The sequence below is a fragment of the Electrophorus electricus genome, chromosome 10 (assembly GCF_041902795.1).
Source record: "Electrophorus electricus isolate QZ-2024a chromosome 10, ASM4190279v1, whole genome shotgun sequence".
Classification (NCBI taxonomy): domain Eukaryota; kingdom Metazoa; phylum Chordata; class Actinopteri; order Gymnotiformes; family Gymnotidae; genus Electrophorus; species Electrophorus electricus.
The window spans coordinates 18,342,896-18,358,661 of record NC_137506.1 but is presented as its reverse complement, the minus strand read 5'-3'; the positions used below and the strand labels follow the sequence as shown (position 1 = coordinate 18,358,661).

Below are 15,766 nucleotides of genomic sequence, written 5' to 3'. Positions count from 1 at the left end.
CAAAAACTGCACTACCTCTAGCACCATGAGGTTCATGAACCTACATCCTAGGATCTATGCTGCCAGAGCCTCCACCTGAAGTACAAATGGTTAGTGTGGCATTCACCTAAGAGGAATAACACCAGCGGAGGGTGATTAATTGCTCATCCTCTAAATTCTGTGTGCTCGAGCAAGCTGCAACCATCAGATGAAACATTAACCAATGTTCTGCTGACATGGTAATACTTGTGCTTTTTTAGTACTGATAAATGAGTCTGTGGGAGACAGCTCCTGGACTTATGTGTTGTCATAGGAACCCCCCGCTCTGTCAAACATCCGTGTAAACTCTCTGTCCAATGAGGATGATTAAAAATCTCCTCACACCCAGATGCTTCTCTTCCACCTTATTCTGGATGTTTTCCACTGAAAGTTGAGACATTTAACAGGTCGGCTGCTGATTATGATGAACACAGCATCCTGTTCATTTGAAAGGTAAAGTTTCCCTTATTATTCACCCTTTGCCATTGAGGGTTTTTTTTTTTTTCATTCTTCTTATATTCACCAGCAAATGTGAGTCATGTAGACATTCCAGCTTGACATTGATAGTCTATACTATGCTCTAACTGAAAGAATTTCTTTCACCAACATGATTTAAGGACTATCAGGCAAAAATTCATAATAAACCCCTTGGTAGATTTAGTCCTGCCCACCAGTGTCGTCCTCAGGAGGAGCCAGGTCAACAGCGTGATCCCTAGACCTGCGCTCTCACGCATGTGGGCATACATGGCTCAGCTCCAGGTCACGGGTGGGAGGTTTAGCTTGACCATGCTACTTGCCCTGTCCCAGTTCACCTATCTGCTGCTGGGAGCCACTGTTTTCCAGCTGCTGGAGAAGGAGGCGGAGAGCAACAACCGCAACTACTTTCAGATGGAAAAGCTCTCCTTCCTGGCCAACTACAGCTGTCTGGATGGACCAGCCTTGGAGAAGTTTGTAAAGGTCACTGTAGTATTCTGTGCTTATGTGTATGATTGGTTACTGTTTTTAGTATATTTCTATTGTCAGTGATAGAAGCGTCATGAGTTTGTGTGGTATCATTGCCTTACTGGATATTCCCATTTTGCTGCAGGTGATTTTAGATGCCTGGGAAAGTGGGGTGAACCCTTCAGGAAATTCAACTAACCCTAGTAACTGGGATTTTGGCAGTTCTTTCTTCTTTGCAGGGACAGTAGTTACCACTATAGGCAGGTTACATGTTCACAGCATTTTTAAAAATCTATTTGTCAATTTTATTTAATCAGATTGTATGATGTCTGTTATTTTTTCATCAAGTTACTGCTTAGCTCTTAGTATGAGATGAAACATGTAAAAACATGACAGTTTTTGCATTTAGATCAGACATGCATGCATCTGATTTTATGTAAATGATGAGATTTATGTACTTCCCCAAAAGGCTATGGAAACCTTTCCCCCACCACATTCTCTGGGCAGGTGTTCTGTGTGTTTTACGCCCTTTGTGGCATACCCCTCAACCTGGCATTTCTCAACCAGCTAAGCAAGTGCCTTACCCTCCACCTGGGACGTCTGGAACACAGCATGGTCTCAGTGGTGCCTTACAAGGTAGTGGTGTGATTCTTTCTCATGCTATTCAGACATAGTCAACTGTTCTAGTGCCTGTTTAGTCAATACACTTGAACTCTAGTACATGGAAAGTTAGTTCAGATCTGAAAAAAAAAAACAGGACTACAAATGGTCAATAAATACCAGAACTACAAATTGTTTCAATAGGCACAAGTTATTATTAGGAGAAGTGTGTGTAAACGCTGAATTTCTAAAAAATGTTATGGTAAAGACCTTGAATGAGCTCATTTTTCGGACTTGTGGGTGTTGTAAGCATAGCAGTGTGTGGAGGTGCTGGCCGTGGTCCTGCTCCTGCTCATGGGCAGTGTGCTGTTCCTCGTGTTCCCCCCGGTCGTCTTCAGTCATGTGGAGGGCTGGTCATATGGAGAGGGCTTCTACTATGCCTTCATCACGCTCAGCACCATTGGATTTGGGGACTATGTGGTTGGTGAGTGTCATTTGTTTTGTGGTGTCCAAGCAAAGGCAGTCTATGGGTGTGCCTATATATATATATATAGTTTGTGTGGATGTAAATTTTAGCGTAGTAAACAAGGTTTTCAAAGATACATAATAACAGGATGTTTCTGATAGTGGCCTTTGATCAGCTGAAGCACTTTGCTTATACATCATATGAAGGACCTCTGTCCAAAACATCCTGTCTTTTTGGAAACTTTGTGTACTTCAATGAAATTTTTATTACCTTCACATCTTTAAGTACACTACTGCAGTTATTTGGTTCTACTAAATATATAAATCAGAAGAAGATTCCAGGTGAGTAACTGCAATGTACTGTATTAAGAGATGTATTCAAAATTGTAGTGAAGTACACTGAGTTTCCAGAGCTAAGTCCTGTTTCTCTAGAAACCTTGTGTACTTCACTACAATTTTGAATTTTGAACATATGACACATAGACTTTATGGACTCTTTATGCAAGTATCTACCAGGAAGTATCTAAGTATGTAAGTATCTTCCAGTGTACATATAAAGTTGTGATTTTCTGCTTTGTATCAGGTAATAGCCAGGACAAGCACCACGTCTCTATCTACCGCAGTCTGGCAGCAGTGTGGATCATCTTGGCCCTGGCTTGGCTTGCTCTTCTTCTCAACATGGGTGCAAGGATGATGGAGCATTTCCTTGGTCTCCAGCAGGCCCCAGTTAGGGCTGGAGAGGAGGGAAAGCCTTCAGCCCGGAAGCAGGAGGAGGGGCTGAGTCGCAGGGTCAGTGACCAGAGAACTTAAAGGGGAAGAGCCTTTTTTTAACCAGAATGCTGAGTCCTGTGAAGTGTTGTCAGGAAATGGGGTATTGTAAACAGGGTACTGTTGTAAGTGTGTCTTTTCTATGTCAGTACACAGACCACTGTAGGAGTGGTACATTATGTACAGTGTACATTATGTTCCAAGCTGTCACATGTCAAGACTCAACATTGCTCAAATGTTGTAGACTGTTTTGTTCAATTTACATCTATTGTCTTTGTATCCTTGTTGGTTTGTCAAGCACAGGCTTGAGGATTGGTGCTAATGCTACGATAAAGCTGAAACATGTTAATTCAGGCTATGTCAAGTGACTATCACATAACAAAAATGACACAGCCTCCGCGTTTCTGAGTGCACATTTACAGAGGGTACAAAGTATGGTTTAAAGATTCTGACACAGTGGGCAATAGTTTAAGAATACCAGGCAAAATTTTAACATTTATAAATTGTGATAATCCTTCTTGTATAAAACCAAGGCCATTCAAAATAGACACCAAACTAAAAGTCTTAGTGAACCAAAGTATGGCTGAGAGCTACGTCTGGGTTATGGGGATATAGATTCATAAGACGTGTGTGCAGTCTGTCACGGGTGCATTATGCATTTGCATTAATGAGCTCGTATTCCTTATGAGTCACGTTATTTGCATTTTCTTTTTGTTTGTTACATAGCTCAAGTTACATCCTATATAAGTATGTATTTATATTTTATCAATATTTGAATAGAACATGGAGTCCTTTTAAAAATATTCAGTTGTGGGGAAAAGTATTACTGTATTTTATCTAGATGTTTTTCATAAACCATGGTCCAGCATTTTAAGTTTAAAGATATCATTTAATTTTATCCTGAATATTGCAGTGATAAAACTGAGATTTGAGTAATGTTAAAAATCCTGTGCTTCTTAACATTGTAATTATACACAAGATAAGATGTCAAATATCCTGTGTCAATCCATTAGAGCTTCACATAGGGCCCAGCCCACTTCATATCTGCAACCACAACATCACGAGCTCTTCTAAGGGGTCATCAGGTAGGTATCTCCCTTCATCTGTGACACCTCAAGAAGGCTCAACAGTGTGGACTGGCATCCTAGTCCCACCCCCCTCCAAGCTTTTAAATCAAGCTGTTCCACATGGGCTTTATTCAGTAAAGTCTTTGTGCACACATGGGTGTGTGCATGTGCACATGCAAGTGAGTGCACATGCATGAATACATGTGAGCATGCATGCTGCATGCACTTAATTGTAGAGTTTTGATATAAGCAGTGGATTGAGCTATGAGGCATAAAAACAAACACATCAGAATGATTAACTGTTCCTGAGATGTGCTGGAGACCCATATGGTGTTTCTATCACAGCAGAGCTCAACAATTACTGTTTTGTCACACAGGTCTGAAATCCTCACTGTTAAAATGCTTAATAACCTAAATTTCTCCAGTGTTTTATTTACATATGTATTCTGAAAGGCTTTATGTATTTAAATATAACTAAAATATAATTTGCTATTAAATTGTTTGGTCACAAGAAAATCTATCTATCTACCTGAGTGCGCTAAATATTAATTGTGAAGAGTTTTGAAAATCATTACAAGAGTACAACAAAATAACAAAAACATTTGCTATATGCTCTTCGCAAATCGTTCCTACTCTGTCTCCTTGTGTGACTCTTTAACCCTCCATTTGCATGGGAGGCCTTTAAGATCTCAGAATAGGAGACCTTGCTTGCGCAGATTGATTTGCCTGTCACACAAACACCCAGACCTCAAACAGCTCTGTACTCTGGGATAGGCACAAGCAGGTACACTAGGGGGTAAGGATACCGGGGACACTATGGTCTCCATCCATAATGAAAAGATTTGCACAAGGCAGTCTGTGGGCAAACTCCTCTCTGTCGTGTTACTTGGAGTGGTGTACATGGCATACGTGCTCATCGGAGGAGTCATTTTTTGGAAGCTGGAGGGGGATCAGATGGAGAGCCAAATTGCTCTCCTCAAAGAAGAGAGAAGTATCCTGCTCCAGAAATATCAGTGTCTGGATCAAAACAGCCTGGAAGAACTGGCAGAGGTGAGAGAAACAGATAAAAAGGGGTGAGAGAGAGAAAGAATACACACCTGTAAGGATAGAACAGCTGACTCAATAAAGAACTAACGATGGCCTTAGCTTGAGGAAAATGTTTGGATTCTCGGAGAACAGACTCTGTTGTGGGTGTTTTTTCCATTATTTTATTTCTCTGGACTCAAAAAGTAACTGTATGAGATTCTCCCTATGAGAATAGAAATGTTCATTAAGACCTTTGGTACTCTGTGTTTTATTTATTTTATCATATCAGGAGGCATCATTAGGTTTGACCAAGCCCAAATTGTGTATTTATGTGACAAATGGCTGTTACATATGTTTGTGTATTTTGAAGCCAATTTTAATGTGGTCTATGCCAATCTGCACAAGATCTTCAGTGATTCATATGACAGAAGCTGCTAATGTTATATGAAAAACTTTGCAAAGCAAATGTGGCATCAGAGAATGGAATCAGTTGTTGTTAATTTAATTACCATTATATTTTATGTCAGCTTTATCTGAAAGTCACCAGATCCTGGCCACGGTTTGTATACCAGTGTGTGTATATGATAACAGTGCAATTACACAAGATCTTTGTGTAATCTTCAGTGACTGGTAGCATGTAAATAATGGTGATGGCAAAGGGTGATATTTTGCAGAATATTTAAAGCACTTGTCTCTTGGCTTTGCTGGTACACTGTTATGGTTATGCTGTTTGAAAAGCATTTTTGTATTATTGTTAAGTATTTTATAGTAATGTTAAGTATTTTGTAGTATTATTATCTATGTGCTGGAGACCCACATGGTGTTGCTCATTACTGTTTTCAAGTTGATCCTATCTGCATCTAAGGATGGGTTAAGTCTAAAGGGGAATCATACATCTGGAGGCTTCTGGAAATTCACAAGCTCTGCTGTGTTTGCAGCCACTGTTGTTACGACCATTGGTAAGAACTGAACATGCTTGTTGATTTGATGATTTGATTGCTGTATTTAACTATGAAATTCATTACAGGTTTAATTATATAGCCATAATGTTTTCTTGGGCCACATTTCCCACTCCATGTTTTCATTCTAGTCTGGTCATACACACAGAAGCTCTGAGAAAGTATTCTGGTCCCTACAGGCTACGGCAATATAAGCCCCAGGACGACGCTTGGACAGATCTTCTGCGTTGTCTTTGCCGTTGTTGGAATCCCACTTAATGTGGTGGTTCTGAACAGAGTGGGCAAGTATATGCTGGCAGTCGAGAGAAAGTTCTGCAATATCATCGCAAAAAAGACCAACCACCAGGTTAAAGATCCTGATTCCTAAACATGCAACATTCAATTTTATACAGTGACAATAAATCAATAAATGTGAACAGATGAATGAGCACTTTAAACAGAATACATGGAGAACTTCAGCTTATGCCTTCATTCCTAAGGCATTCACACTGTAATGCTATGTTTAGCACACAGCACTCAGACACTGGATGTGTAACTATTGTCCTTAATTATCCCACAGAAATGTATGATTGTGTGCCTCCATGTCACATCCTTCCTCATCTCATCAGTCCTCTATTTCGTGGTTCCCATGCTACTGTTCCAAGAATACGAAGGTTGGACATACTCACAGGCCATCTATTACTGCTTCATCACCCTCAGTACAATAGGCTTTGGAGACTATGTAGCAGGTGACTGAAATCGGCACATATATAAACACACACACACACACACACACACACACACACACAGACACTGCATGTTAAGAGTTGAATTATGCTTACAGACAATAGATTTTGCAATGTGTTCTAAAGAAATTAACTGTTCACCATTTCAATAATCATATTATGATAACATCACAATCTGATTGCTGATTAACATCAGTACTATTTTTTGTTTTCAATGCATTTTGCCTTTCAGATTCTAACCAAGATAAGGAATACCCAGACTGGTATGGGTGTATCTTGGGAGTCTGGATATTTTTTGGCCTGGCCTGGCTGGCTTTGCTAATCAATCATGCCATTGATCTGCTGGAGAGGATTAATGCTTATCATAAATCAGGAAGAAAGAACCATGATGAAACGGACCATTCACAACAGCGGGAGGCAGAAGGAAGCTGAGCATTAAGATTGGAATAGATCTGGTTATACATCTGTGAATGTTCAGTTCATACCCTTAATGCTGTGTGCTCAGTTAATCTCAGTTAATCACCTGAAACATTTTTTTTTAAATCCAATCACACAGACCAGATATACTGTGTATTAGATTTTAATAAACGTTTATCAGTGTCTTATTTCACATCCCACAGATTACAGTCTTGGTAGAGAAGACAATAACATTAATTACACTGTTACATAACACCATTAATTAAAGTACCATTTATCAACAAAATGTTTTTTTAGTTCTGAAAAATTATTGACTACAAATTTTCATGAAGTATATTACTATGGAACAAATCGAAAGTAAAGTATCCTTTAGGTTTTTTTTAAATTCTGTTTTATTCAAACCCACTTTTCTTTCTCTTCCTGTGTTTCCACTGTACTAACTGCACTTACCCCTACCTGTAATGAAAGAAAGGGGTGACCCTCTCTGGACTGCTAGGCAGCACATTTGCTTAACCCTCACTGTGGTTCAGCTATGTTTTAGTTTCATCCCAGTAACATTTTCAAATGACCATAAAAGCTCTTCTATTAATACAGACCCCTTTAAACAGATCTGTCTAAGAGTATGGATTCAGTGTGATCTTCAGCACCAGATTAACCAATGTTATATATGAGCAACCACCCAACATTATCCACTAGGGGGCATAAACATCAATTATATTTACGTTCTACTTAATGCCTATATGGATGTATATGCTAACCTTTGTTTCGACACCAAAGTCTTTTTTTTTGTTTTGTTTTGTTTTTTTTACTTTGCTAACACTAGATCAGTTTGAAAGACTTTGTAGAACTGGCAGTGACATGTTCAGATGTTCTGATGTGTATTCAGACTCGCTGTGTGGTGGATGAATCACTGATTTATGATCTACACTGAGGCTCTGTTCCTCAAAGGAAATCCCTTAAATAAATCTGAAGAAGATTCCAGGTAACTGCAGTGTACTGTAGTAAACAATTCAAAATTGTAGTGAACTTTCCAGAGAAACAGGAAGTTTCAGACAGAGGTCCTTCATCAGTTGTGCAAGCAAAGTGCTTTTCACGTTCTAGGAGGTGGAAAAAGTTTATATTCGAAAAAAGCAGATGTTTAAATCATAACATTAATTCCACGGGGTTCTAAATTTCCGCGATTATAGATCAGTTCTTTGTAAACACATGCATCATTAATGCAATGTCCATTAGCTGCTGATGAAGAACTTCTGTCCAAAACATCCTGTTTCTCTAAAACCTTGTGTACTTCACCACAATTTTTAATTGCAAAATGTGTGTGTGTGTGTGTGTGTACGTGTGGTAGTGGTGGTGGTGGTGGGGGGTCTGTATGTATGTATGTATATATAAGGCTATTTGTAGGCTATTTTTAAGGCTATTGGACTAATATACTGTGTGTGTGTGTGTGTGTGTGTGTGTGTGTGTGTGTGTGTGTGTGTGTGTGTGTGTGTGTGTGTGTGTGCAGTGTGCATACAAGAGTGAGAGGGTGTGTGGAATCACTAGCTGGATGACTGGAGAGAGTTATTTGAGAAAACGGTACTGTGTAATGCTTGTTATCTATGATGTCTTCCCTGCAAAGCAAGAAGTAGTTCAGTTCAATAATCCAGCACGCACACTTTCATACGTAAAAATCAATCTCCTGCAATCTTATTGTTTATGCCATCGAAAGCATCATCTGTAAGTGATTAAGCATATTGTACAGATCCTAGATTATGTGTGCTACAGTTCTCCACTCATCGAAAGTGATCTCTTTAAGAAATCTGACAACTTCCCAAGGCTTTAAAGTAAAGATTGCCTAAAGCTGAGAGAACTCATAGATCTCTTGATGGCATTACTCTCTGCAAAAGAAGACGGCTACTTACCTGGCTTGGCCTACTTGGTCTCTGCACGTGACGTGGGGTGTATAGTGGAGAAAGTTCCCTATAGTTTACAGGAAAAATGGATCTCTCAAGGTGCAAATTTAAGGAGGAGTATAATGTTTCCTATCCACCTTTCTCCTTTTTAACTCAATTTGTCTGTCATCAAGCCAAAATGAGAAACGATCCAAGCTTCAATCCAAACAGCAATTCTCAGGGTGAAAAATCTCCACCTAGACACATCAGATACAGGATGCCAGTGTCTGTGCACAAACTGATACTTCTCCAACTGTAGATCCAAATACAAGCAACGCTTTTAAAGATGATCCAGCTAAACACTGCCCCTTTCACAACAAACCACACCCAATGAGAAAGTGTTATGGCTTTAGATCAAAAACTATCGGAAGAAGGAAGAAAAGCTTACTTAAAGGAAAAAGGAATATGCTTCAAGTGTTACGCGTCTGTTTCACACAATGCCCACAGCTGTAAAACCATTCTGAAACGTGATAAGTGTGACAGAAACAGTCACAATACAGCCCTTCATCCTGGTCTACCTCAATGGGCATTAAAAACAATCGACCCCTTATCAGAGCATGACGGGGAGGAAGAGGTACATCCTTCATCACCACCTGCTGTGCTCTCTGTGCACTAAGCTCTATGGCAAAGGGCTCTCAGCAAACTCCTGCTCGAAAAATATGCCTTGTCAAAATCTACCCAAAAGGGAATCCTGAACATGCCATCAAAATGTATGCCATGCTCGACGACCAGAGCAACAGATCTTTAGCCATGTCAGAGTTTTTCGACCTATTCAGCATCTGCACCAGTGCATTTTCTTACAGGCTAAGGACATGTGCTGGGACGGCAGAGGCTTCAGGCAGGAGAGCTTCTGGTTATCAGATTGAAGTAGCAAATGGTGGAGTCAGACTGATGTTCCCAACGTTGATCAAGTGCAATGAAATGAAGTTCTACTCCAAACTATCTGACTGCACTGGGTGGCATCAATGTTCTAGACCGCACACAGCTAGAGATTTGTTACAGGCCACCAGTGTTATTATCTGGAATGTACAGAGAACAGCCTTTTATGAAAAGTACAACACGCTCTGTCAAGGGGCCCCTGTATCAAAGAAAAGTCCAATTGCACAGCTCAGTCCTGTCTTGGATGAAATGAATCTAATCAGAGTAGGGGGCAGGTTGAAATGATCAGAACTGGAGATGGGTGAGGAAAATCCCCTCATCCTACTTGGAAAGCACCATGTTTCTACACAACTTATGTACCACTATAATGAAAAAGTGGAGCGTCAAGGCCAAACAGTCACACAAGGCACCATTCGTGCTGCTGGATTTTGGCTGATTGGTGGTAAAAGATGCATCAACAGTCTTCTGCATTTGTGTGTTATTTCATGGCAGAACAGAGACACAGAAGCTGTCCGATCTGCCTGCAGAGCGACTGACCATGTTGCTGCCATTCATGGACACTGGCCTGAATGTTTTTGGCCCTTGGACCATTACTGCATGTTTCACCAAGTGCTGGATGGTTCTTTTTACTTGTATGACCATTCACACAGTTCACAGTAAGGTCATCGAGTGAATAGACACCTCTAGTTGCATTAACGAAATAAGGAGATATTTTGCAATTCGTGGTCCAGCTAAGCAGTTCCATTCCGAACTGCCTTCAATGAGCTTGTGGCAAATGAGTCAACAGAGCCTGCAATGAGCCTGCAAATCTTAGCAAACAAGTCAACAGTTCAGAGATATGTCAACATTTATGGCTGCATTTGGATTTTCAATCCACCACACTCCTCACACTTCAGAGGCATTTGGGAATGATTGTTTGGCATTGCACTCAGAATCTTGGATTCTATGCTAATATGCTCTGAGTACTCCAGTATCACCCATGAAGTCCTATGCATGCTGATGGCAGACGTATTGGTACTTACACCCAGCAATGTTACTCACCCAGAAAGCTAATGTTCAATCTCCACCTGGGAAATTTACATGAAGAAATCTGTACAAACAACAGTGGTGCCAAGTTCACAGCCTGGCAAACCAGTTTTGGAACCATTGGTAGCAAGAATACCCACACACCCTGCAAGTGTGTCGTAAATGGCTGGTGCCAATACCAAACATTGAAGTAGGGGACCTTGTGCTGATGAAAGATGACCAAACAGCAAGAAATGACTGGCCAATGCCATTAGTCAACAGGGCCTTCCCAAGCCAACATGGAAAGGTCGAATTTAAGGTAACCAAAAGAGGTACATGCAAGAAGTTCTTTGGACCTGTATCTGAGGTCATCCACCACATGAGAAGGGAGGACTGAACATTAATCTCAGTATAATTGAACATGGCATCTTCACAGATACCAGGTGGGGAGTGTTCTCTCCTTAGTTTATGAAAAATAGTACCCCTGCTGAGGACTTTTAGTTTGGCAGCTTTTGCAAAGCAGGAAGTAGTTCAGTTCAATAATCCAGCACCCACACTTTCATACGTAAAAATCAATCTCCTGCAATCGTATTGTTTATGCCATCGAAAACATCATCTGTAAGTGATTAAGGATATTGTACAGATCCTAGATTCATTTTTTAGTTTATGTTTGTTATGTAGTTAATACTTTAATCTTATTTGTGTTAAAATGCTAAGCCTATATATTTTTTTGTCTCTACTCATGTTAAACTATATAAGGAGTAAAACCTTTTATATATATACCTTTTATATTTTTATCACTTGTAATTTGCAGTATGCATAGCCTTGAAATATTTATTTTTACAATGTAATGTTAAGTGGGTAGCACAAAGGTTTCATAAGCAGTAGACTTTTGTACTCAATAGTATTCTTCAGTCAGCTTGTACTGATTCAAATTAATGAACATGCTTTAGCTCTATTGGTGTTATTTATATTGTATTTTTTAAAATTCTTATTTTCCTTATAGTTTCCTTCCCAATCATTTGGTGCATGAATGCATAGGTCAATAAAGGACAGGAGCTAGGAGGCTACATCCTGACTCTCACATATTTGTTTGAAGGGAGTGTGGCTTACTGTTGAATTTTGTATGCTTATACACACAATGAGAACAGTACACAGTGACAGTTCACAAGAGGACAGTGCACTGAAGAGGCCAAATAGCACAGGGAAATGATCTTTCTCTCATTTGATCTTTCTTAAACAACAACGAATCTTTTCATTGAGAGCATTGCTCTCTCTCTCTCTCTCTCTCTCTCTCTCTCTCTCTCTCTCTCTCTTTCACACACACACACACACACACACACACACACACACAACACATGCTTTCCCAAATGGTACTGACAAATTTAAGATCCACAGTTTTAAAGCATTACTATCCAGCTATTAATTTCAGCATTTTGTAAGTCATACACATAAGATGCATGTAATCAGAGTTATTGTGTACATAAATAGCAATGGTGAAGGTCAGTCTGCCAGTGTTTTCTCTCACATTCTCACATGGTTGTTCATCGCTGCTGCTTCTACTTGTAGCAGAGGTACTTGCAATACAAGATTTAACATGATTCATCACAGAGAATTTCAAACATTTGAAAATATTACAGCGTAGTAGGCTATTTTAAACAGAGCCAATGTTTATTACTGTTGTTATTCTTGTATTATCTATGGTTATTTATACAGGTAGAGCAACATGGTGGCACTGTAGCTTCAACATTATGACATCACTATAGTGGGTTGTGGTACTGACCCTGGTGTAGGTTCATTAAAGTTCATCTCATAGCATAGTTTTGATATCAAAATTAAACAACATTCTTAATCCTATATATTTATGAAGTAACAAAGTGATATATTGCATTTGCAGTTTTATAGAGTCTGTTCTAGAATCAATCTTATGAACTGAAATTCATCAAATCTTTCTTTTACTATGATTGGGCTTCTCTCTCTTCTCTCACACACACACACGCATGAACACACACTTACACACTTTAAACTATCATATGATACTCCTGTGTGGGTCAGTCCTAACTGTGTTTACCTTTCACATGTACTTACCCTTTCCTTAACCAATGAGAAAACATTGTTCCAAACTAGACTGTTTCTCTATCTCTGTGTTTGTCTATCTGTTTCTTACTCTCTACATCTCTGTGTATGTGAGTATGTAAGGCAATCTATGTTTTTTTGTAATAAATCCACAAAAGCTTTCCACATATTGTTGCTTATAAGCTAGAAGTGCAGAAAAATATTATTTTCTCTCTGTATCTGTGTTTGTGTGTGTGTGCGTGCGTGTGTGTGTGTGTGTGTGTGTGCGTGAGAGAGAGAGAGCGAGAGAGAGAGAGAGAGAGAGTTTTCTGTGTCCTGCCAACAGGCAAAAGAACCTGCTTGAACAGAGGGACACCATATGTGTAGTGTGAAAATTGTGGGTATGATCCCTCTCTAAAAACCATTCTCAGCCCCTTTAGGGGAGGTGGAGTGGATGACTGACTCTATTACAAATCTGCTCCCTCCTCAGGCAAGTCTGCGGCTTACACTGGTCAGGCTTTCAGGTACCAAACCCATGCTACTGATGCTCCTGGGAAATGTGTCAGACAATGGGCTAAACAACTGAGATTGACATTTGGCCCTTATTCTACTTGATATCCCATTAAAAGTCTTGACTGAGGTTCAAACTGTACTGTTTATCAGAGGAGGACATATTGGACATTTTTCATATTTGAATACCTGCATATCTGTTTACATTTAAGTAGCCCAAATAGAACAAAAATTTTATTATATTTTTATGAATTGTTCTTTTGCTAATTGTTATTTGCTAGTAGATAGAATAACCCAATGTAACAAAATCCATGAGCCAAGAGGTCACAGTCATCTCAGTTTTAGTTTAAAACCTGGCCACAAATGTCACAAAGTTTGTCTATAGCTTTATAATGAAAGATGAATGAAATACCGTCTACCGTGCCCTATTTCAGCAGTAAAATGTTCAGGAGGAAAAAGACTGTCTGTTTAGCTCACTGGTAATTTGTGTCATAAGACACAGCTTCCAGACCTCTTACCGTGAGCAACAAGTGTGTGTGTGAGAGGGAGAATGAGGGGAAAAGAGAGAGAGAGAGATTTGAGTGTGCTATAATGAAATTAAACTCTTAAATAAGAGTTCTTCTGTGTTTTCTCACATTTGCTCTGAACTTAGCCTATTCTCACTGTTCCGAGACATGTGACACAAAGTCTGGTGCTCAGTAAAATGCTGGAATACATTCAGTTTTACTATATAGATACTTTACTCTCTCTTGTGCTGCTCACCCAGACAGACTCAACCTGGCTCTTACTGGCACAGTCTCCCTAAGAGAAAATTGGCAGGATGTACATAGATTCAACCTTGTAAAAATTTGCATGTGCAAACAGGTCTCTGGAATGCCCTGCCAGCTTAGTTCAGCTCCTTTTTTTCTTCCATATTTCAATCATTTGTGAGGTTTTTTAATATCAAGAATTAAACATGTATTGATGTTAGTTTTAAGGTTGTAAATGTAAGATATTTGTAAATTCTCAGATTAATGTATGTTATTTTAACCAACAAATAGTTATAAAAATGGCAACAGTGAATATCAGGAGACTAATATGATCATGTGCACATGTTTTAATGTCTTGTGATGAAATGCACAGAAAATCAATGACAGGTTGTAATATTTATACAAGACATATTTTTAAATATTTTATAAACATATGTATAAATATTAGAATTACAATTGTAATATTGTACATAGTAGACCATAATCATTTATATAGAACTGCAGAACATTGCTAGTAGAAGGGAGGACAACATCAGCAGGCCTCCTGGAAATAATGTTACAATGTGACAATAAACACCTCTCCCCCCCCCCCAAAAAAAAAAAAATGCAAATAAATAAATACATTTGAAGGAATTTACTCTGTATACTTACACAACAACCCCCGAACACCTATCCACAAAAAAAAAAAAAAAAAAAAAAAAAATCTGAATGTTTGGACAGATCATGATTAGTCTCTGCAGGCACGAAATAAATCAACTCTCTTTTTTAAATGTTTGTGCACTGAATCATTTTATTTACATAGTGACTCAGAGGGTACAAGTGCTTGAAATGCATGCCAGAACATTTATGCAAGGTCGAAGGGAAAATAAATGAATATGATATTATTATCACAGCATTCTGAACTGGGTCAGTAATCAGTTTTGTGGTTGGGGGATAGGTAGGTCAAAAGCTCCCTCTGATTGGTGGTAAGGTGACCTCTGTCATATTTATGAGACTAATGTCGTGCGTGACAGAACAAGTGAGGCAAGAGTGTAAGCGTCACAACATGCACAGCTGGCAGAGTTGAACCCTGTGCCAGTGAACTCAGTATGTAGAGAAGTGAAAACAATGCCGCATCAGCATTGTGCCTTTGTGTAACTAACTTTCAATTTTAGTCACTTATCACAATGCATTTAGATTACTCGCAAAGTCAGGATGACCTGTAATCGCGTGAGAAAAAGGTATTGCAAGGGCCAACTCAAGTAGAAGCACTGTTACTTCGAAAAAAAGTGTACAAGGCACCTCCACTAATATTTGCTTAAGTATGAGTAAAAAAAAGTACCTCTCTGAAAAAATGTACTAGCTCATGTATTTGACTTTTAAAAACCATTCTTAAGGTACAGGAACATTCCTAACACTTTAATTGCTGTAACTCTTATCAAACAAAAAATGTGTTAAAAATTGTTGCTGACTAGCTGAAAAAAATGTAGAAGTAACATTATTAGAAGTAATGTTCCTCTGTAAAAATAACATTATTTTACTTAAGATGTATTCAAATAAATTCCAAACTGATTTTAAAAGGGCTATTACTGTAAAAAAATAAATAAATAAGTTTATGGATATGGAGTATTTGTAACTCATTACTTTACAACCCTGCCTGTAACTACACCT

The 15,766-nt window shown here is 39.0% G+C and overlaps 2 protein-coding genes across 4 annotated transcripts; both read left to right on the top strand.

The window, feature by feature from the left end:
* Positions 1-315: 315 nt before the first annotated feature.
* LOC113572124 (potassium channel subfamily K member 16-like) lies at positions 316-4,535 on the top strand. Of its 3 annotated transcripts, XM_081722306.1 has the most exons (6): positions 316-471; positions 826-975; positions 1,106-1,220; positions 1,430-1,596; positions 1,876-2,044; positions 2,609-4,514. In XM_081722306.1, the coding sequence occupies exons 2-6, from the start codon at positions 907-909 to the stop codon at positions 2,833-2,835; spliced, it is 747 nt and encodes a 248-aa protein (XP_081578432.1). In that variant the 5' UTR covers positions 316-471; positions 826-906; the 3' UTR covers positions 2,836-4,514. The 3 variants fall into 3 exon arrangements, with proteins under 3 accessions (XP_081578432.1, XP_026857233.2, XP_026857232.2); XM_027001432.3 differs by lacking the exon at positions 316-471 and having other exon boundaries at positions 637-975; positions 1,871-2,044; positions 2,609-4,535; XM_027001431.3 differs by lacking the exon at positions 316-471 and having other exon boundaries at positions 651-975; positions 2,609-4,516.
* A 141-nt stretch (positions 4,536-4,676) lies between these two features.
* kcnk17 (potassium channel, subfamily K, member 17) lies at positions 4,677-7,696 on the top strand. Its single transcript, XM_027001466.3, has 5 exons — positions 4,677-4,910; positions 5,731-5,845; positions 6,025-6,191; positions 6,405-6,573; positions 6,803-7,696. Exons 1-5 carry the CDS (start codon positions 4,677-4,679, stop codon positions 7,000-7,002), a joined length of 885 nt encoding a protein of 294 aa, XP_026857267.2. The 3' UTR covers positions 7,003-7,696.
* The last annotated feature ends 8,070 nt before the right edge of the window (positions 7,697-15,766 follow it).

Coding starts and splice junctions, on each gene's coding strand:
- LOC113572124 (XM_027001431.3), top strand. CDS start 751: ATGTGGGCATACATGGCTCAGCTCCAGGTCACGGGTGGGAGGTTTAGC. Junction 976..1,105: donor CCTTGGAGAAGTTTGTAAAG/GTCACTGTAGTA, acceptor ATTTTGCTGCAG/GTGATTTTAGATGCCTGGGA. Junction 1,597..1,875: donor TCTCAGTGGTGCCTTACAAG/GTAGTGGTGTGA, acceptor TTGTAAGCATAG/CAGTGTGTGGAGGTGCTGGC.
- kcnk17 (XM_027001466.3), top strand. CDS start 4,677: ATGGTCTCCATCCATAATGAAAAGATTTGCACAAGGCAGTCTGTGGGC. Junction 5,846..6,024: donor CACTGTTGTTACGACCATTG/GTAAGAACTGAA, acceptor TGGTCCCTACAG/GCTACGGCAATATAAGCCCC. Junction 6,574..6,802: donor CTTTGGAGACTATGTAGCAG/GTGACTGAAATC, acceptor TTTGCCTTTCAG/ATTCTAACCAAGATAAGGAA.